This window comes from Crocodylus siamensis, chromosome 7 (assembly GCF_052110815.1).
Source record: "Crocodylus siamensis isolate JL-2025a chromosome 7, ASM5211081v1, whole genome shotgun sequence".
Classification (NCBI taxonomy): Eukaryota; Metazoa; Chordata; order Crocodylia; family Crocodylidae; genus Crocodylus; species Crocodylus siamensis.
In genome coordinates, this window is record NC_143401.1 from 77,021,964 (window position 1) to 77,045,410 (window position 23,447).

A 23,447-nucleotide genomic window follows, 5' to 3' on the forward strand; every position below is an offset into this window, starting at 1 on the left:
TTACAGAAGAGATATTCCAAAAAGAAGCTTACTTTTTCTAAGGTATGAATTGTACATTATAAATAACATTTTTTTGGTACAATAATCTAAATCATCAAAGCACATTCAGTAAATGCAAGCAACATTACTGGCATGCTTGGTGCCAGAGGCATCCATACACTGAACTAATAATTTGAAAATAAATTGTGAAGTCTTACAAGGAAGGATGTTGGGGTATCTATTTTTCTCTCTATTTTCTTCTTGGTTTGCCATTTCAAACGTTCCTTGCACATAGCTTGCTGTTAATGACTATGGAGAAAACATATAAAGGTCAATGAAATGCAACAACATTCTATACTAACTGTTAGCTGTATAGTATTCAATGACCAAGAAATAGAGCTAATTTCTTGGCATTTTCCAGTTCTTTAAAAAAAGGAATTTCTCCTCATTAAAACAGCTTACAACCTTTTGATTACATTTTACTACAGTTTCAATACTTAAATACTAGCTTAAAGGAAATTGTGACTTTTGCTATTTAAGAGTTCAAATCTACTTTAAAAAAAGGTTGCCATTGCAAAACACCAAATGGCAGAGTGACTCATTATGCTGTGACCAAGTCATGAGGATGTAGAAGCAAAAGCTATACGGCTCTGACTTTGTATTGTACTTTTAAGATTTATTTGGTTTTAGTATGAAAACGCACTTGGTTAATAACAAAAGAAGGTCAAGAATATTAAGAAAATCCCTGGCCAAGGTCCCTAGTCTGGCATGGGTCTCTTTAGATCAAAGTTAGTGGTAGAGTAAGAGGATGCCAGCTAACTCTATGCTGTGATCTTAAAGCTGGCCATGGGGACTGTGTGTTAAAATGACTGAAAAGGTACCCAGGATTAATCAACATCCCACCTAAATCTGGCAGTGTGAATAGATTCTTAATCATGCACTAAGTACCTTTCAAAAATAGTGCTTTACTGCAATATAATCAGAATTAAAATGTGAAAGAGAAAAATATTACTATGGCAAGAAAAATATAAAAATATAAAACCAAAGAGAAATGAGAACTCCATGACTATGGAGACTGAGATGAAGGATCTGTGAAGGACTCTTAAAGCTCATCCCTAGCCTAGGAGGAACTCCTATGTAGAAAGAAAGGGGCATCCATTATAGAGGCTTTATTGAACGTCTTTTATTTATTTGGGAGACACTTTGTTGCCAGTTTGGGCTGAGTCAGGTGGAACAAGGCCTGTTTACATTGAAAAAGCAGTGTAAAATGGACAAAGTGTAAACTGTAACCAGGTCCAAAACACTTAACTATGTTACAATGCTTAAATAGATATAACATCTCACACAGATGCAATAATTCTAACTTCTACAACCGCAGTTGGTGTTGTGCCTTCTTCCACCATTCTTTTAAATGGTGTTCCTCATCCATGCCAGGAATTAATCAAGCTAAATACAGACAGTCTTATGAGTCACTTAAAGGAACAGAAAGAAAAAAGTCTCTAAATCAATCATGCTCTTAAGGCAGAGATCTTAGCCTGACTTGTGCAAATCATTATGTGGAAATCCCCCTAAAAAACAAGGATTAAGAAAAGTTGCCAGGGCTGAATAGGGTTAGCAAGTGAAAGAAAAGTTGCTTTTTTGTATTAATGTTTTATTCTTATTGCAACACTGTTAATGGTAACTTGCCCTTGCAGATCTGCTTTATTGCACCATTCACAAATTTTTAACCTTTTAGCAGAAAGAATAGAAAAAGAAGTAAGAAATATTAGCAGAGCAGTTATAACAGTTTTATAGTTTTGCAAGCTATTTCTTTTTTTCCTGTATCATAAGGTCTTTACATTTTCTGTTTTCTTAATTATGAAAAACATTTAAGGGGATCTCAAACCATGTAAAAATAAAAGGTATTTGTACTCAAACACCAGAATTCTGATTTCATCATTCTGCAGAAAACATTGGTTATCTTCTCCCTCTTTAAAAACTGCTTTTTAAATTTGAAAAGTTGATCAAAATACTCTTTCAGTCACTTTCCTATCTCCCCCACAAAGCATATAAATTCAGTGATATGCCTTGCCTCTTTAATGATAGCTCCTAATGAGGAAGATGAAGGTGTTAATGAAGGGAGAGGAAATCCCTCATGTTCTTCCTTTGGGTAACTCCCAAAGAATTTTGTTGGGGGTAAGGTTTGATCCCTGAAAATAAGGTTTCACCCACAAACTGGGTAGATCCTCAGGAATCAGTAGGATGCCAAGACTATCTCCACTGATATGCCCTCACTGCCAAGTTCTCAGGGTACCTACACTTGAATTATTCTTCTTGTGAAATAACACTCAGGGTGTTCTATCCACACTGGGGCTATAGATGGTGTGCATGACTTTCTTTGACTTTAGAGGACAGGTAGATACATCCCATGTTTCTAAATGCTAAGCTGCTCTATGAATTCTTTCCTAGAAAATTATGGAAGTAATTTCTTGGTCATACAATACTCTTTGACAGTATCAGAGAGCTAGTGGCTTTTGATCAGTGCGTGTCCATGCTACTGAGTCATTGTGATAATAATTGATGAGTCAAACTAGTCAAGTTTTAACTTATGTCCTCTTTAGATCAGCCAACTCATGAAAAAAGCACTTCAGTACTCAAGATTAAAGTGTCCAAATGCAGACAGAACTGAATTAGGTGCACCACTCCAGTTAGAACTAAATCAAACACTGTAGTGAAGACAAGACTCATAAAAAGGCAGCTGACAGATCTGTGCCAGCTCCCTGCTTCTGAGAACCCCTACCTCCTCTAGTAACACATTATTGGTGCCATCAGACTAGGGTTGCTTGTGCCACTTTTGCCAAATAAAACTGCTTAAGTGCGGGAGAGGTTTGAATTGTAGAGGAGCATACAAGCAATATTATCTTTTCTACCTATCTCCACAAAGGAACAATGGGCACCTCCCCCATCCAAAATATGCTCTCCAGTAGTGTAACTAGCAGTGGGAAAGAGGGGGGACCTGTCCTGGGCACTAACTTCAGAGGGGCACCAGAATCATCCCCACCCTGTGTAGAGTCTATACCCTGGCAGCACTATGGTATTGCTCTTGCAGCAGCAGCTGGGTGCCTGGACACTTCACCACTGCTATAGAAGGAACAGCTGGAGTGGACAGACCATGCTGCAGAGCAACAGGTTTTTGAACTGCCATAGTTAAGACTCCTGCTCTCTTTGCCTCTGTCTGCACCGAGCTCTTGGAATCCACACTGTTCTGGCACCCCCACCACCACTTCAACAAAGAGCACCAACTCTCCAGTGTCCTCTATCCTAGTCCTCACACCCTATCCCAGTGCACATCATGAGGACGTACTAGAATCCTAGGAAAGGGATCTACAGGATGACAAATGGGTCATGTACTCCCATCATATACATACTCACTTATTCTGCAGGAGGCCTGAGATCCACGTGGAGATATGATGGGCATGATCTGGCCTAAAATCTTTCTATTTTTCCTCTCTCTGAGCTGAACTGACACTCTATCCCAGTGAAAATAAAACTTGAAAAAATAAAAAAAAAATACTAAAGTGAACGCTTCTACAGCACAATGTTCAGATATTCCAAACAACTGTGCTTTTATGAGGCCTTCACTTACTGGACAAGAGCAATACTCAGTGAACTCCGGAAAAGGATGTGGAAGAGAAAAAACTTGGACCAAACTCATCTGCTCAGTCACTTCTATTCTATCACTTCCATCCTTCCTAATCATCCATATTTTTGTCTTTTGAAATAGTACCACATTTACTTATATTTAAGAAAACCCTGAATAAAACATGACCCTCAATAATTACATTCTATATATGGAAAAATTATAAATGTTATACTTTTTCATGTATCAAATATAGTTATTGGAGGGTCACCTTTAATTCAACCCCCCCCACCACCACTGATGCAGGAGGGCAGTGGGGGAGGAGGGCACGTAGGAAGGTCAAGCAGCTTGCCTGCCTGCCTGCCTCCTGCCTGCCCTCTCCCCAGCACTGGTCCCTCCACATCCTCTCTACTCCCCCTCTCCCTCCTTTTCCTAGCCTCTCTGCTTCCCTTCCCTGAAGTCTCTGCTCCTCACCTCTCTCCCCTCTTACCCTTGCTCTACACTGGCAGGCTCTATCCATGCTGCAGCCTGAGGCACTGAACACAGCCCCAGCCCATCCCCTATAGCAGCCATGTTAGCTGTGCACCACTGCTGCATGGCTGCCCTGGGGTCATGCTCAGGCTGCAGCATGGACAGAGCCCACCTGTGCAGAGCAAGAGTACAGCGTGGAAGGAGGAGAGGGACAGGCAGAGGAGCAGACGCTGTATGGGGGGCAAATGGGTAGAAAAATGTTGAAGAGGAGAGCTGGTGGGGTGTAGGCACTGGAAGGCAGCAGCTGTAGCTAGGGCCCAATCCCGGGTAGGGGCTGGAGCTGGAGCTACATCAGCTAGCCCCCCACGCCCCCTCAAATCTCAATGGCCCTTGTACTTTGTTCTAAGACAAGGAGCTTCCCCACATGTTAAATGGGGGGGGGGGGGGTTGGAGGCCTCATCTTAGAATTGAGTAAATATGGTAATTATATGAAGAATCCCAGAGGCTCCAGTGGGATTCCTCACATGCTGTCAGTGAAGTGTACATATAAATGTTTGCAAGATCAGGAGCTTACTGGAAAGAATGCCCTTGTCATCACTTGCATTGACAACACATGAAGCACACTTTATGCTGTATAAATACACGATAACTACAATCAAGGCTGGTGACAGAAATGCAAAAAATAAAACAAATTAACCAGTATATTTGTACTGTTTTTTTCTGTTAGGAAAAAAATCAATGGACAAAAGCTGTTTTTACTGTCTGAACAGAAAAACGACTTACCTCCAGGATAGGACTCTCCTACTCCCTTTCAGAACCCTATTTTAATTTTTAAAACTTGGTTAGATTTATATCAACATTAATAATGACAGTTAAAGAGTCTAAATGGCATGAAAGTACACGAGAAATTTTGGAGGTTCTCATTTATTGGTGAACATATTCAAAAGCCTTCCAGCCTTTTATCCTAGGCCCTATTATCTTTAATGCTGATTTATACAAAGTATTCTTTGTTTAAATAAGGATCAATAAAAGCCGATGACAAGGTGAAAGGCTAAGGCTATATGGGAGCTATATGAAATTAAGTCCTGGTGAGATCACTAGTGCAACAGAGTGGATGAGTGGTTCACCAGGCAGATGGACTATCTTTTTGTAAGCAACTCACTCCTTACTAGGAGAATTTTTTTTTTGGGAGGAGGGGGTGTGGGGGGGTAGAAGGTGTTTTTGATTCTCCAGTAAGATTCTGGACCTCTTTCATCTATGGTCTCTGTTAAGACAACACTGCAATCTACTTTCCTTTTCAAGTTCAGTATGTTGTTATATGCTCTCAGGCTATAATTAAGAAGGGAAAACTTTCTAAATGTAAGTCTCTAATTTTCTTGTGCTCTAGTTTCCTTTTCCTGCTAGTGTTGAAATGACAGTGTGTGTTTGCATAATGTATCATTTCAACTCTGGTTTTCAACTGTCTTCTTTCACCTACCCCTTGCACCCTCCCATCATCCTCTGACACCACATGCAGAACAAGATCTGACAAAACAGCCTTCAATGCAAGCCACTATAAGCAACAGTGTTGTCATTACAGTGTTCAAAACCGTCAAACAGAATTTAATGACCATCCTCCACCATCCTCATTGTTTTATGGTATTGCTTTGCACCTGCACATTTATTAATGCTTCTTTGACTACAATGGTTGGACTCAGAGTTTGTACACTGGCAAGATTTCCCATGCTGAGTACCCAACAGTAAAGTACATTTTAAATCAATTGCTATTTTCATCACTGACCATCTTGTGGAGATTCACTAATTTAGTTAGGAGAGTCATTAGTGAACTAAGCTACATTTTTCTTTTTTCAAAAAATTGTTAAAGTATTTAGGCAAATGTTTCATTTTATAGTAATAATATTGTGGCTGTAGCAGCAAGAGAGATGTGCAGCTTAAACAAACTGCAAAGTGACCAGCATGCAGATGTACAAATATTTTGCCAATTTTGAAGATCACTTAATACTACATTTTAGTCCTAGGGTACCACCCTAAACTATTTGATTAACATTTATGCATTGGCTTATATTTAATACTGTAGCACGTGGTTCTTTTCTGCTTATGACTACTGCAAGAAGTTGAGGGAAGAAGGGAGATGTAAAAAGGAGGGCATGAAACTGCAGAATGTTTCCCCTTCTTCAATGGGAGCTTACTAAAACCTGTTATACAATGGCCAGGCAACTGTGAATCTGGGCAGCAAGCAGATTCTGTTTTCTAGCCAAAGGGAATACCTCGGGGAAATGTTCTACCAGCTGACAGAAATATAGTTTCTAAGGACCTGAGTGAGAGGCATCAGCCCTGCTTACACATGTCATATGGGTCAAGCACAGTCCTAAAGGGCATAAAGCCACAAAATTCACAGTTTAGAAGGCCATATTCTCTATCCCTTTACCTAAAGCACTCCCCTGCAGAGCACAGACTATCAGATTTTCACAGACTGAAATGCCAGAGTGATATTTAATAGATTTTCTTCTCCTCCAGATATTTTTTGGTAAGGAGTATCAAGACTTTAGGGTTTACGGTAACAGATGCTGATAAAAAGAAACAGTTTAGCACTCCTTTATTGTCAGACAACAGCTGCATACACTTTTCAGCACTAAAGGAAATAGATTTCAGAGGCAAAGGATGAGGAGGGGGGACAAGGGAGAGCAAACTGGAGAGAGAGACCAAAACACCTCTTTGCTCAAATTCAGGAGAAAGCACAAATTAGAATCTGTCTCGTTGCCCCAGTATAGTTCCTGCTGGATTTGTCCCTCAGGGCAAAACAACTGTATAATTTAACATATTGGAGTTCTCTCTAGAAGAGATGACCAGAACTAAAATAATTAGCTGTTGGAGGGGTGAGCAGAAAGGACAACAAGGACTTATATTATATGGCTGTCATGGGGGTAGGTGACTGTAACATTCCTCTACTTCTACTGGTGGGACCCCCAGCAAAGAGCAACTGGAAGCATTTTGTATGAAGGTGCATTAGTAAACCTATGCAAAGAAGCTTTCACACTACCCGCCAAACATTCCTATGACAGACATCAATGCTACATGCATTTAATTAAAAAAAATATTGCTCACATACATTTTTTATTTCCTACTTCTTTTTTCTGAGTTTGAAATTAAAAAATCTGTCAACTTACATTAAATTCTTCACGAAACAGTTTCCCATCATCTGCAGATCTTATCCTGATTTCTTCCTCCAGATTCTCCACTGGAATTGGAAAGTACTTCTTTGGGCCCGAGGGAGACCTGCTGAGCAGCATCACCCTTTGTTGCTCTGCAAGATCAGAAAAAATAAATGTTAAATATGTTTTCAAAATGAAACAAGGCAGCCCATTAACCAAATTGTGCACAAATCACCTTTCTGAAGCACCTTGGAAGAAGGAACAGGAGGCATCTGTGAAAGGGAATCAAACTGGAGAGAGAGATTTCTTCAGTAAACATGAAAGATTATGTCATTTCTCTGAAGCAAGACTAAATTCAAAATAATATGAGAAGCTTCCTAATAGTTAAATGAGGGGGTTGGGCTTTTAGCAGATTAAAAACTTCATTTCTAGGAGCCCTTCCCAGAGACCACATGGACTGGAGGTGAAAATACATAATATACGGAAAACATATCCTCCAGTATGTGAGGATACAAATATATGGAAATCTATTTTTATAAGTATTTGTTTATTTCTAAAAAATGAGTCATAATTTGTCATACGTCAGAAACCTTGCCCTGTTTAGAAGCACGATAATGGGGTGAATGTTTTGCTGTCAATAAACTGCTTTTATGGGTTAACAATGTTCAAAACAAATTCATAAGACAACTTGTTTGAAGAGTTATATTAACATCGTTAACCAAAAGTATATGAAGCACCTGAAATTTCATTTAGTTTCTGTCCCAAAGTATCAGCCAAAACAGTATTTGCATCATAGAGACAAGAGTTTGTATTTAACAAGATCTCCTTTTCTGAAAATATACCTTTTCACCTGACACTCACTGTTAGGACCAATACTTTCTTCCAAAAACAGAAAGCAAAAACTCTAGCCTCACCTTTGTGTAGCCAAAACACATCAGTGTAGCTCAGCACAATTTCCTGCCACCCAGGGATTCCCTTATATCAGGAAAAACCTTCAATAACTGCACCTGCTGACTTTACAGATACTATACAATGACTGCATATTAAGGTCCGGTAGTCACAATACTGAATTTCTTACCAGTGAAGCCAAACAATTTGAAATCATGGTAGAGGAAGCTTCCCTGCAGTGGTAGCTTTATGTGAAAGAAACTCTTCCTTAGACCTGGGGGGGAGGCACAGTTCTTTCAAAAACCGTATTCCTTATTATTTCATTCGTTAGCCATTCTTGCTGGGCAAGCATGTCTCCAATGCACTGGAAATTCCTGTCATTTTAACTTTTTTTAGCAAATGTGTGACGTTGAACAGGAAGTTGCATCAGTTGGGTTATATTTAGTACTGTGAGCATTCACCCCCACTTGCCATAGATTTTTCAAAGTATCAACACCCCCCGCCCTCCCATATATACTTGCCACAGTACTTGTTCTTAGCACGTACTGTGCTTGATAGCACAATGTTACAAACCTATTCTAATAATTCTTAATAAAAGCAATGTTTGAAAATCTTTTAGTGAATAGTTTCAATTTCTGGTCTGTATATTTTTTAAAAAAAATACTACTGACACTCTCTTATCCTTCTTATCTTTCTTTTACTTTCGATCTGTTTATACGGGACACTCTTTTTGCATGTAAACTTTGTTTTCTAAAACAAATGTTTCAATTGCTTTTCTTAATGTGAAAACAGAGCTATCCTGAGAAATCCTATATTCACAAGCCAGTTAGAGAGAACTGGCATAGGGAAAGAGGAGGGAGGTGGGGCATCTGGTAAAGTTACAGCTTTAAGTTGCAAGTTATTTTAAAACAATAAGAAGGCAGGCAGTATTATTTCAATATGAGATTTTTTTTTCTGGCAAACCCAGCACAAAAATAAAAGATACAAGTAATCCTCAAAGTGTAAAGAACCACATTTTTAACATTCAAAATGAAAGAATTCATATTTTTAAAACAAGTCATTCTAAAATCGAAATATTTCATTACCTTGCTCTTCTAAGATTCCATTTGGCATTTTTTTGTCACTGGTGTTCACAACCGCTTTCCTATGCTTCCTGAACCTTGAATACATAAACCAAATTAATTTGAATAATTGTATAAAAAGGCAACACATTTTCTTTGATACTGACTGATACAAACCATGTCATTCTGGAGAAACTGTTTCTGAACATCTTCAGGTGATAAAAGTTTTGGTTAACGATAAATTACAGCATGAAGCATCCTCCTCTAGGCTAAGCTGTTTCTGAGACTACAGTTCACACGTAGAATACTTTCATTTCCTCATTAGATAATATCAAAGCAAGACCAAACTAGTACTGTGCAGAGTGCTTAAACACTTAAACACATACCTGCAAAAACAGCCAGTCAGAAGAATGAAAATGATGAACATAGTAAGCAGGATCAATGATGAAGTGAGTAGTTGCTGTTGTGAACTGTTCCCATCTGGAGGTCCTATTAAAATAAACTCAGTGAATTAAAATACACACTCTTTCTGAAGTGCTGTAATAGATTGCTTATGACTAAAACAGATAAACTGTATATTCATGTCTAATACTTATAAAAAAGCTATTTAAATGCATTGAACAGTTAATCTTTAACAAAAAGGCTCCTGCTGAACATAAGTTTTGGGGCTACATGCTGTGTTCTGACTGAATATCATCTTGCTGAACAACTCAAAAGGTACATTTTGGGAAATAAATGAAAGTCTGAAAAATCCAGGGAGGTGCTTTTTTTAAAACTTTTTTTTGCACTATAAAGCTGTTAGTTTTTTAGGAAGTCATTTATAATAATATCTGAAGGCACTGTAAAGTTACATTTAAAAAGTGTAAAAATCAAGTGGGCAAGAATGTGGGTTTTTTCTTCTGGTATATATTTAGTAGAGTAAAATATGTGATGCAGAATTTTATTAATTAAATTAAATATATTGAAAGGCATCACACAAGTAGGTACAAGGTAGTTTATTATTTTATAAAGCACTTAAGGTTTAGAGTACATAGGGTCAGAACCTTAGGCGTTGTAATTTTTAGTGAAGGTAATGGAGTCACGTTGATTGAAATCAGGTGAAGATCTCAGTCAGCGTGTTGCCCTTCCTCAGCAGAAGTTGTCTAGTTATGTCGTATGCCTAACTCACAACAGTGTGAAAGAAGGATGTTTCCTGCACAAAGACTCAAAGACAGTCATGAATGGAAATCTATGAGCCAGCCACCTAACATCAATCAGACACAGCAGGGGCGGGCAATTATTTCAGGTGGAGGGCTGCTTACTGAGTTTTGGCAAACCATTGAGGGCCACATGACAGGCAGCCAGGGGTATATAAATATTAATTTTCTCAATTTTGAGGGGCCCTGCGGGCTGGATAGAATGGCCTGGTGGGTCGCATCTGGCCCGTGGGCTGCATTTTGCCCACCCCGAGAGACAGTTTCAGGGATGTGCTGCTGCCAGTGCTGAATTTTTAACTACTCTGATTAATTAAGTAGCATTATTTTAACTGTAACATAATCAGACTTACAGTTTCTCAGACTTCTGACAATTGCATGGTTTAGACCACAGTGGTTAACCTGAAGCACACATGCCACAAGTAACACATGCAGCCTCTATGTATGCCATGTGGCAGACCAGAGAGGGGACAGGCTGCACAGTGGTAGATACAGCAAGGAGCAGAAAATAGAAGAGCACATTGGGCAGGGAGTAGAAACCACAGCAGCAGGTCTGAAAGTGATATTTAGAGGAAAGATGACACCAATGTCAATAGAGAGGGAAGATATTATATTTATTAGACAAGAAATTAGGACAAAACTGAGCATTCATGACAGATGGGAACCCCCAGCATTCATGTTTTTGGGAACTGACATACACACACACATATGTATGTATTCTAATATACATATACATATTATATGTATAATACATATATATATTAGAATGGTTCAGGATGGGCAGCAGGGCTTAACTGATTTCTAAAGAAAGCCTGGGTTTCACATATACAGTTTCACACAGCATTTGAAGCAGACAGGCTGTCTAACACAACAAAGCCAACAGACATACACACAGTTTGAGAAACTGGGGGCATGTACCATACTGTTCCATAACGTGAGATGAGGTGGCATCAGCTCACAAGGCCAAAGGTTGTGGGGGGGGAGGGTAAGATTCTTGTTTTGGGGAGGGTATGCTTGTGATGAACTTGGAATATGCTGATAAGGTAGATGGTGTGATGAACATAGAGACCAATCAGTGATAGCCATAAGTCAAGAATCATCAGGAAGGAAGGAGAATACAAAAGCAGAGGCTTGAGAGTAACAAGGGGTCCCCTCTCCCCAAGAGGGGTCCCCATCCCCAGGAGGGGTCCCCAAGGCCACCATGGACACAGGGCACACCACCACCCTTTTTCACCCACCCCACTGGAGGGGGTTGTGGGCCTTAGCATCCCACCTCCAGGTTGTTGGTATGTTGACATCTGACACCTAAGAGACAGCCTCAGAGTGAAGAGTGTGTTCTGACCAGATGTACTTTGACTCTGATGACAGCCCTAGAATTTGGTAGATATATAGAATTGTTTGGTATTGTTCCTTTTCTGTTATCACTGTGTATCAATAAATTTGCCTGTTATTAAATGGAAAGGTCATAGTTGGTCTGAGGGTGGGTCCAGGGTGCTCCCCCTCCCCCCTATGCATCCCTGGAGCTTGGAGCTCTGGATACTGATGTAGAGGTTGGGAGCACGGCCACAAGTTCAATGAAAGGCATGATAGGAACCAAAAAGGTTATATTACACGTATTTTGTGTAATAACGTCACTTATTCTTGGTTTTATCATGCTATTAATTGAAGGATTGTGTGGCCAGGTCACTACTTAAGATCTGATTAACCAATTAATCACTTCTCAAGTATAATGTGCATCTCGGGCCTTAAGAATGTAGAACTGGAAAAGAACCCCTGAGTTATCAAAGTCCAGTCCCCTGCACTGAACCACAGAATCCCTTTAGAAACTTTAAAATTAAAACAAGCATCTCAGGGAAAAAATGTCTTTTCCAGAAACCATCTCACCAGCTGTATTCTGTTCCTAGTTTCAGAAAACTAATATTAAAAACAAAACCAACCAAACAAGAACTAAAGCAGCACGAATAACAGGAACCATGTCTCATGGTTTTGCATTCTCCTGTGCCCAGGCTCTTCTCCCAGACTTCTGCTGGGTTAATTTAACTGTAGGTTCTGAGAAATGTGAGGGCTGGTAGATTCAGGTGAGACTATTTTTACCCATTTCTAACCCAAGTGGCAAGCCAAAATTAGCAATTAGCACGATGGAGCCAGATATTTGATGGAAACTTGTGCATTTCCAAAGGATGTAAAAGTCTTATTCCTTTGAACAAAAGAAGAATCAACGAAGAGAAAAATAGTGGACCACTTTCAGTCAGCTTGCAACCCAAACGCACACTTTGCAAACTTTATCTCAAGATCATATTGCTTTCTAGCTCCTTCTCTCACTATTTTTTTAATCACTTTCTTTTATAGATACACAAACTCCATAAAACTTCATTAGGTTAAGTCCCTCTGGCCATGTGTGCCTGTGGTTTGATCAGTGACTAGTATCAATATTTTGAATGGAAGCTGTTGTTGTTTCAATTATCTGATTTCATCATAGAGTTTAACTGGGAAAAAATATTTTTCCCACATGAAGAGCAGTTAATTAGATTTACTGGTTTAAGTGACACTTAACCCAAACTATAATGTAACAAAACCTTTGGACAAGGATATAAATCTGGCTGATGCAGCCTCTTTAACATTTATGCAACTTGCATACAAAGGGCTAGAAAATGGGTAAAACCAACTCCCAGCACTTATATGCAGGAAGCCCCTCTATTCCTGGACATGTAACCCCACATGTGTAGACAAGTATGTGCCTGTGTACCGCAGTATGAGTATTTTGGCAACAAAATGGAAAGGACATGGGGGGCTGCCCCATGCTTTAACCCCAATAGCTGAGTGAATTGGACACTCACCTGGAAAGCTGAAGACCTGGGTACTAGACTTGTTTGCTCAGAGACCTTTACCTCTCTGACTTCGCAGCACGGTGCTCTAACCACCATGCCATAAGTTATGCATTACCCAAGCCCCTCTCCAGATTTCCTTTTGAAGCTGATTTCCTTTTAAAATACAGTCATTGGGAAAAACTGAAAGAGGGCAGAATAGACATCTTGGCATAGCAGTTAGAGTGCCGTGCCGAGAAGACAGAGATGTAGATTCAAATCCCTGCTGATTGAAGGGTGGCTAGAACCTGGATCTGGGGCTTCCCAGGCAAGTGCCCTAAACACTCAGTAACTTGTGTAAGACATGCGGGAGTCTTCTTCCACGTAACACCTATTACACATGGGTTTGGGGCTGCCTACGTATTTGGGCCATGGCTGCCCACACAGCTCCACGTTGCTGGGCATGTAAAAGATCAGTTCACAGACTACTGTACACATTTGGGTTACAAGTTGACTGGAAAATTAGAATTCCTACCTATGTGTAGGTGCCACAAAGGCCATATAGACTAGATGACTAAAAATCTGTTATTTAGAATTCTACCCCCTGAACAGCAAAGAGCTGGAAAAAATGGCTCTAAATAAACTCCGTTCTCAGTAGCTACCAAAGCTTGAATGTTGTTATACTCCAATTGTTCTCAGCGTCTGAAGCAACCCTTGGAGATATGTCTGCTCCACAGAGTTATGTGAGGCTCTCCCCTAAGTGTTCCCCCCAATCTGCTTTCTACCCACACACACAAAAGACCCCTCACTCGAATTCCACAGTGCTTTCAACCCAAGCTAGATAGCAGAGCTGGAGTTATAGGCTACAACCCACGTTGTCCTTCTACTTCAAGTGGCAAAATGCACACATTTCAGTGAGCCCTCATTTAGCTAAATCACTGAAGTACCAACAGTCTGTCAGTGCTGTTCCACAATGGCAAGTGTCCAGGAGAAAAGACAAGCCCCACCCCTCCAATTTACTGGAGGGTGGTTAAACCTGAAATTCTAAGTAAGTTCTATTAAATTTGTCAGACACATTATTCAACAAGTACCATGAGCTTCATGCTATCCGGGCCAACAAGTACCATGAGCTTCATGCTATCAGGGCCAACAAGTACCATGAGCTTCATGCTATCAGGGCCAACAAGTACCATGAGCTTCATGCTATTAGTTTCCTGGCAAGCAGGCTGCCGCTCCATGCTCTACCTTAAGCCACTTTAAAGGATAGAAATTAACACCTACATGTACCTGTTAACCTATGCATCTGTTCTACCTTGTATAAAGCAGTTTATTTTGCTTTACATGAAAAATATTGTAAATGATTCCCTAGTCAAAACATAAAGAATAAAAAACTATATAAAAATATCATCTAAGACTAAAATGTGTCTGCTCTCTGATACTAACGTTTGTTACAATATGGTCTTATTCTGTCAGCATAAAGACCTGTAATAGATGGTAGAGAATACATCTTCATGCAGTTAACTTCAAGGCATAATAAATGGTCTAGAAAGGAAATTTACTACAGTGATTCCTTAGATTTCTCTCAGACACAGACTATTTGAGCCAAAAACTAAATAGAAGGCGATGGAAAGACTGAGGAGCATTTTGATTATAATAAGTCATTGAATTATAATTTGAATTCTAAGGTCAGCATATTTTCATTGAATTGCATTTGACAGTATAAACTGTAATCTACTGTGAAGGTGCCTAGAGCAACTGACAGGACATTTTACTATAAATTGACATTCAAATTATAGTAAAAATAAATCAATTAATTATTAATCATTAATTACTGATGCATAATTAAATAATAATTGCTTTAGCTTTGTCTTGTTTTCACATTATGACATACCATGGGATGTTTTCACTCCAGCCAATGAAAATGCTGACAGAGAACAGAATTTCCATTTTTTGTAAAACAGAACTCAGTTGTGAGTAGGAAGCAAAAATGCAGAAGAATTATATGCCATATATTCCTCCTTAAAAGTAACATTTAATTATTTAAAAAAACTAAATGAGTGGAACACTGAAATTCAACAAAACCTAACATATCCTTCCCATAGTGACTTGGGAAAGCTTCTACATTTCATCACATTTTCAGACAGGCAGAACAAAAGCTGGGTCAAACTAAACTGTTAATAACCTTCAGCTCCTTCTGTATAATCTCTTAAAATGGAGAGTTAGTTAGCTTTGGAACAAGTAGTCTTTATTTTTTTGGATTAAAAAAGATTGCACAGTTCAACAGCTATTAAAAGCATGAGATAAGTGTATAATCCTATTAACTTGGGCTCTCCTTTATACAGGAAGACTTTTTTTTGCTATATATGCATTTTTTTCCCTATCAGACAACGATGTTAGTTTTTTCTACACATGGAGACATTAACATATATTAAATAATAAAAAGAGTACTTTGGTATTTAAAAGAATAATCTAGTCATACTACATATATATTACTTATATAAGTTAAATTAGGGATTAAATTAAGCTGTTGAAGATATGGCTTCTTTTATCCATATTGACTCAAAATTGTATTGAACTTAACTGTGACAATCCCCGAACAACTGCCTCTTCTCTAATTCTATTAAAATGTTCTAGGAAGTGATACAAAATGATTAAACTACTTACTTCTCTTTCCTAATTCCTATATTCATAAATATCCAAACAAATTTTAGTAAAGTCATTTTCTAACACTTCAGTTATAATATTAAGCAAGGGAAATGCAACATAGCTCATTTTCCAGAATAAGTAATGATAATCAGATGACTATATTTCAGCAAAGACATTCATTAGCAATTTTATGTTTAGATGCCCTAAAGCAAAACAACTGCTAAATTACTAATCTGAAAAATAGATTCTCCTTGATCCAAACTGTGCAGTATGTCACCCCGGAGGGCTAGTATTAAGGTCTACCAGGGTGGCCTAGAGAGGCATTTTGGAGTTACTCTCTAAAGTTTCAGCTTTGATTTAAAACAAAAGGCTAGTCACTAGCTATTATGGTTAAAGAGAAAAAATTCAAAATATGATCCAAGTGACACCAACCTAAATCTATCTGAGTCAGCAGACAGTTTGAAGGGCTACCTCTGAAGTAAACCCGCCAAATTTATTTCAATGGGTGCATTGAAAAAAAGAGTGTAAGGAAGGACAGTGAATCCTTTATGAAGATTATGCCAGCATTCCCCAAAATCTGAGGTGAACCTTTCACAGCCACAAAAGACCAGATAGGTGTTTATACCAAAAATGTATATACCACATTAACATAAATTATCATTTCTAGGCCACTGGTGCCACACAGTAGGGTTGCGTGACTGGTGTAGAAATATAGGGTAGGAAGGGTCCTCAAGGTTAGAGTTTCATTAAAAGTTTGGGAAACATTGGTGACCCAAATTTTTAATGCTAACCCAAGTGACCTCATTCACCTTCAAATCCAGATACAGTTCTTCAGAAACTCCAGAAACTTACAGTCCAATAAAACCCCGCATGAACCAACCATGCATGCTAACATAAACACCCTTTATCGTATTTGACAGTGATTAATCATTCTTCTCTCCATTACTTCTGCTTTCTCATCATCCCTTACCATAACAGTTCTAGATTATAATATATCCTAGTTTTTGATATGTTCTTGCCCTAACTCTATGTCCTTTTATTTGTTAAGATTGTTTGGTACAGCTTAAAACAGAAATATAATTTCCCCAAGGAGCTTTCAACTCCAAAACAATCTAAACATATTTTAAAGGGAATGTGGCTCATTTATGAGTTCATGTGAATACCTGGGATAGTGAACCCTTAAGGTGTGTTTAACAGAATAGCCTAGCTCCTAAACTGGGGAGACAAGTTTTCAGTAGAGGGCACTGGGCCTAAGAGCCAGTGCTGGCTGTTCCAGCAAAGTCTAAAATGTTCATGGCATGACAGGAGTAGGTCTGGGGCTTGAGGACTTTCATGTCCATGTACAGTAGGAATGCCATTTAGGACACAGTGGGTGTGTCTACGCTTTACTGCACACTAGAGTAATCTAATGCACGGTAAGGCATCATTGTCTACATGTGCACAAGAATTATTGCACAGTAGATTAAGTTAAAGTGCCATTTGCTAGTACCCACAGATACAGTTAATAGAAAAGACTTTAAATAAATGCACTGAAGTGCATGTGTCAATGCTGACCAGGAGCAAATGCTGCCTGCCTATGTTCCAAGCCCCAGGGGGCAGAAGGAGCTGTCCTGGCTCCAGGGGCAGCTCCCTCCTAGTCACAGAGATTGGGGCCAGCCCCAAACCTGGGGACCAATCTCTGCGGGGCTGGAAGGGAGCTGCCTCTAGAGCCGAGATCGCTCCTCATACCTTCTGGAGCTCAGAGCCAGCCCAGATCTCTGCACAGATGGGAAGGAGCTCCCCCAGAGTCAGGACAGCTCTCCCTGCTCCTGGGGCTCAGGGGCAGCCCTGATCTCCATGCAGCTGGAAGGAGGTGCAGTCACTGCCAGCATGGAGCTGATGCCAGAGCTGTGGATTCTGGCACAGCAGTTTACAGCCTGCCCACTGCTTGCTGCAGCTGCCCAGAGCTCAGGCTGGCTACAAACAGCTGAACCAGGCTCCGGAGCCCAGTCACCAGCTCTGTGCTGGGAGCGGGGGAGAGACTGGAGCTGTGTTGCCTCAAGCCCCTCCCCCACTGCCCATTCTGACACACGGGTGTACGCACCAGTATGGAGCTGATGCCTGGGCTCTGGAGTCCAGCGCAGCTGTTCGCAGCCTCCTGGCTGCAGCCGGCCCCGGCTCTGGGTAGTTGTTGCCAGCCAGGAGCCTGGGCTGCTCCCAGCAGGCATCTGGGATGCTGCAAGCCCTGCTGGGAGCAGCCTGGGCTCCAGCACCTACTCAGAGCCAGGGTAGCTGCTGACAGCCACACAGCCAGGGCTGGGGGGGCAGGGGATTTGGGTGGGGGGCAAGGGGCAGCAGGGCTGGGGGGGCAGGGCATCCTGCCATGTACTCCCACCCTCATTTTGTTTTTCTGGTATACTGGCATACTGGCACTCCGGCACCTTCTAAGTTTGGCATTGTGATATTTTTCGGCACTCCAGCCAAAAAACATTGCCTACCTCTGTAGTACGGCAAGAGAAGGAATACTTATTTGGCCTAAAGAACACAAATCTTAAGCATAACAGCTCTGTAAATTTCTACCACTGTTTTATACCAAGAAAATATAAATATACATATATTTTAGACATGTCAGACATTTTAAGACAGTAACTTATGATATGCATGATTACGTGGATAAACACCCTAATCATTCATCTTATTTACAATGTAATTATTATGTATTACTTGTGATATTAGAGCAATGCTCAGAAGTTCCAGTCAAGGTCAGGCCTCTCAGCAGAGCAGCTCTACAAACAAAATGAAAGACAGTCCCTGCTGCAAAGAGCCTACAGTCTAAACAGCAACAATATGTGACAAAGGGAGGTAAAGACAATGAGGACACAGGGGTAGGAAAGAAGGGGAACAGCAGAATATCTGCATAAGGACGTATATATACCACAGTCTAGGGCTTGGTTTTTTGTTTTTTTTTTTAAACAAAAGGAGATTTTTGTAATCTTTGATTTTTATAAGTGGATTAAATTAATTATGTACTAATTAGTCTCTTTTCTAGCCTATACTAATCAGTTATTTTGAACATAAGAGAGGGGCTTTTGAAACTGGGAACATAAAACTGAAAAAGACCTCCTGAGCCAATGAGTATACTCCCTACATTTGCAAGTAATTATTTGTCCAAGGGGTTCACAAGATCATCCACTCCTCTCTCTCTCTCATATCACAGCCATAAAAAAATGGATGGATTTTGCGGTGACAGATGATAGAACAGGGAGCAATGGTGTCAAGTTGCAGCAAGGGAGGTTTAGTTTGGATATTAAGAAAAACTCTCACTATGAGGGTAGTGAAGTCTTGGAACAATTTATCTAGAAAGGTTGCGGAATCGCCATCCTTGGAGGTTTTAAAGGTCCGGCTTGACAAAATGCTGGTTGGAATGATCTGGTTGGGGGTGATCCTACTCTGAGCAGGGGGTTGAACTAGATGACTTTCTGAAGTCCCTTCCAACCCTCATTTTCTATGATTCTATGAATTTATAAGGTTAATATCCAGGGGTGCCTATACACGTGTTCCAGTGTGTTCTAATTAACTGAGGCTGCTAGAACTTTCTAATTAGAATGCTCCAACATGCTGCAGCATCATGTGAATTCAGTGTCCTGGAGTTCAAAATGGCGGTGGCAGTGCTTTAACTAAAACCTGTTGAACGAGTGTTAGTCAAAGAACCCTCATGGCCATTTTGAAACACGGGACACTGAATACACATGCTGCTGCTGTGTTTTAGTTACAGTGGCTGTCTGGGAAGTGCTCTAATTAAAATGTCAATCCCTCCCCCAAATCTTCCCCAAAGTATGTGCATAGACACTCATATTTTCTTATATACTGTAACATAGGCCAGCCCCAAAGGTGTACGTTATTCCTCCTAGTGGTTATTCAGCCCCTCCCCCCACAACTGCTTGCCTGCCACATCTGGATGTTAACATGTATTTAGAAACATGAGGCTGCCTCAGGGATCCAATTCCTCAGCTAAATCTCATCTACTTATGACTTAGGTTCTAATTGTTCGTCACCTTAAGGACTAATTTTGTAGTTTCCTCATTTCCACTTTTAGCCAGGTCCAAGGCTTGTATATGTTACCAATCAACCAATTATCATCAGTAAGTTCCATGGACCCTTGGCCCTGGTTGCAATAAATCTAATGGGCTCTCAGCACTAATCCACATCACCCTTTCTTGGCCTCTCCCTGGGCCTTGTGCTCTCTAGCCCCATCCATCTTGGCCCCTCGTTGGGCCTCAGGCCCTCTCTAGCCCCTTCTCTGCCCCTCTCTGGGCCCTGAGCTCTCTATCCCCTTTCTCTGCCTTGCTCATGGTTTCTGGCCTCCCAGGCCTCTCTGTGCTGGTCCTGGACTCTAGCCTTATTCTCAGGCCTCTGGCCCTACTCCAAGGCCTATTGGGATCTCCTTTTCCCCACAGTCCACAACCTACCACCAACTGCTGGGACCTCCACCTCCCCTCAGTCCTTCACTAAACCACTGGGGTTACCCCAGCCCTAAGGCTATATTACCCACAGGTTTTCTTGGTGTTCAAGGACCTTCTCTCTATAGCCTGTTCAGGAGCTCTTCTTGCATCAGTCTCCAGAGCCTGCCTGCCAAGCTCAGGACCTGGGCTTATATACATCTTAAACTCTGATGTCTGAGTCTCAGCAGCTTTCCTCCTCTTAGGTTAAGTACATACAGACAATCAACTAACCTGACGCTAAATCAATTCAAACTAGAAAGTTTCTTCTAAGCTGCACAAGTTGAACTGATAAAAACTGAATGTCAATTCAGCTGGTTAATTAGGAAAGGCAGGAGGAGGCCTGCACTGACCCAGGCCAGTAGGCAGTGGCTCTAGAGCACATCTCCCAGTCTGCTGGCCATTTCCAGCCCACCCAAATATCCTCAAACATCTGCTGTTCGCCCACAGAGGGTTAAGAAGCCTCCTGTCCAGGTGCTGGCCTCCCCTGGGGTAGCCTCCCCATCAGGTTCCCCAGGCCAGGCAGCCCCAGGGAGCTGAGCAGAATCTACCCCCCACAACACACAGACACTCTTCCCAGCTGCTGATTGCTTCAGTGGCTACTACAGGAGGGAGGGAAAAGAAGTCCTCCTGGCCAGGTGCCTGCCCCTGTAATCCCCAATGGTGGCAATGGGGATCTCTACCTTGGGGGGCTTCCCCCCACCCCAGCCCAGGGTCTCCCAGCCCCAGGCAGCCCCAGAGATCTGAGGGGAATTCTTCCCTTCCCCAACCCCTTGCCTTAACTGCTGCGAATCTTAGGGATAGCTCAGGAAATGGAGGGAAATTCCTCTGCTTCCCTGCATTAGTTTTACCTCAGATTCACAGTATCTATGGCAAAACCGGTTGTAGAGGAACAGAAGAATTTCTCTTTGAAGCTGCCTGAGACTCACAGGGGCTAAGGCAAGGTTCTAAGGCAAGATTCAGGAGGGGAAAAATTCCTTCATCTCCCTGGGGCAACCCTGGGCTCGGGTGGGAGAAGCCCCACAAGGCAGGGGCTTCCCAGTGCCCCCATGCTGGGCTGCCAGGGCAGGCTCCCTTCTGTGGCAGTTGCAGAAGCAATCAGCAGCTGGGAAGGGGAGGGGCGAGGGCTGCTAGAAGCTAAAAAGCCCCCACCACCGGGTGCTGTGTAGACTCAGGGGTGGGGTGGAGGTTTGTTCCCCTGTCCATCCCCTATGGGCTGATGGACACAGGCAGGAAGCAAGCTAAGGAGCAGAGGGGCAAATCGGTCCCTGCTCCACTGGAGCAGGCAGCATAGCCCAGGGTTGCAAAGCATCCTGGGTTGCTGGGGAATTGTAAGTTAACTTGAACCAGGAAGGGATCTGGGACAGAAGTTCTGTAAACTGGTTTGACCTAAATCTGTTAAATCTGATACTACATCCAACTAGGTTTATCTTAAACTGGTTTTGGTCATTTTGAAAGCAATTTATGTGCACTGAACTTCTGCTCTGTTACAGGTTTAAACTAGGGGTGCACTGATAGATAGATTTTGGGGGCCAATACCAATAGCCGATTTTTAAAGAGGCATATTGGCCAATACCAATCTGATTTCTGATACCTGCATGGAGAGCTGCGTGAACCTGCTAAGTCTGGTGTGGTAGAAGGGTAGGAGGAAGGGAAAGGATGTGGGGGGAAGATCAATGCCCCCTGGGGTTAGGGAGGGGCCTGGGGCAGGTGCTGCCTGGGAAGGGCAGGTGTGGGACAGAGCTGTGGCTCATCCGGGGGTGCAGGGTGGCTCTTGCTGCTGCATGCACCCCAGGAGGGCATGGGGGGGGCATGTGTCCCTGGATCTGTGCAGGACAGGGGGCAGGCTGCAGCTGTGGGCTGGAGCTGGGGCTGAACTGGTTTCTTCTCGGGGGGTGGAGCAAGGCTGGGCCAGGGGCGAGTGGCGGTGGTGCTAGGAGGGAGCTACAGAGGCAGGGGGCTGCAGCCACCTCAAATTTCAATACAGCCCCCTCCCAGAGGCACCAGAGCCTTCCCGGCACAGTCCCAGCTCTTTCTGGCATGTGGGTGGAGGCAAGGCGTGAGGTGGGGGATGAACTGGGGATGTATCAGACTGGGAGGAGAGGCTATGGGGGTGCTACAGTGAAATCTTGGGTGGCTACAGACCCCTCCATAGCTCCCTCCCAGCACTTCTGCCACCCACCCTGAGCCCAGCCCCCACCAAGAAAAGACTGGCACAGCCCTGGCACCAGCCCGCAGCCGCATCCTGCCTGCTTCACCCCACACAGATCTGGAGGCACAGCCCCCCACTGCCATGCCCTCCCAGAGTGCACGCAGTGGCATCTGCCCCTACCCACCTCCCTCCCTCACCACAGGGGGGCCCTGATCTGCCCACCCACACCCTTTCCTTTCTCTCTCCCATTCCACTCCACCAGACTTACCAGCTGTACACAACTCTCCAAGCTGCCAGGCTTTGCTCCTTGCTGCCTATGTGCTACTCTGTGGCTGTGCACATGCACAGGCATTTATCGGTCAAATTATCAACCACATCAGGCTCGTTTCCAATACAGCCAATTTTCTTGAAATTGGTGTCAATCCAATATCAGACCAATGTATTGGTGCACCCCTAGTTTAAACCAGTTTCTGATCACTTAAACTGGTTTATGTGTAACTTCTGTTCCTAGTTTAAAGTAACTGGTACCCTAAGCACCCTGTTACACATACTGCATGTACTTTTTTCTTCCCAAAACTAGCTGGTAGAAATTGGAGTGCTAGAAATGTGAGTAAATACACATGAGCAGTTTCTGCCACTTAAGCTTCAGCAAAGTGAAAGCAAAAGCAAATCTGCATGGGACCACATACCACATGCACTGACCATTACTTCAAGACCATCCCTGTTTCCTTCCATAAAGTACTGAGCTCTACATTGAAACAAAAGAGGTTCCTTTTCCTTGCTCAGAAGACCATTACAAAATTTAACTTCTGTAATCATTTTATTTTAATTCCCAATTTAAATCAAATCATGAACAGTTTGTAGTCATTTGATCTCATGTGAATATAGTTCATTAACTTAAATAGCTCTTCTGCCTTTGATATTCACCCCATGAATGTATTCATAAAAAGTTAACATATTCCCTTTCAACTTCAACGTTGCAAGTTGTTAAGCTAAAAACAAAG

The 23,447-nt window shown here is 41.8% G+C and overlaps 1 protein-coding gene across 5 annotated transcripts in view; it reads right to left on the reverse strand.

The window, feature by feature from the left end:
* The window catches only part of PTPRE (protein tyrosine phosphatase receptor type E), a 251,092-nt gene that overhangs the window by 51,145 nt on the left and 176,500 nt on the right, over positions 1-23,447 (reverse strand). For 4 of the 5 annotated variants that reach the window (XM_090057753.1, XM_090057751.1, XM_090057752.1 and 1 more), the window contains 4 exons: positions 9,557-9,659; positions 9,195-9,268; positions 7,237-7,373; positions 198-288 (listed from right to left, as the gene is read on the reverse strand). In XM_090057753.1, coding sequence (XP_089913879.1) covers positions 198-288; positions 7,237-7,373; positions 9,195-9,268; positions 9,557-9,659 — 405 coding nt within the window. Of the gene's footprint in view, positions 1-197; positions 289-7,236; positions 7,374-9,194; positions 9,269-9,347; positions 9,428-9,556; positions 9,660-23,447 lie in introns of those variants that run through there. The other variant, XM_090057756.1, reaches the window with a different exon arrangement.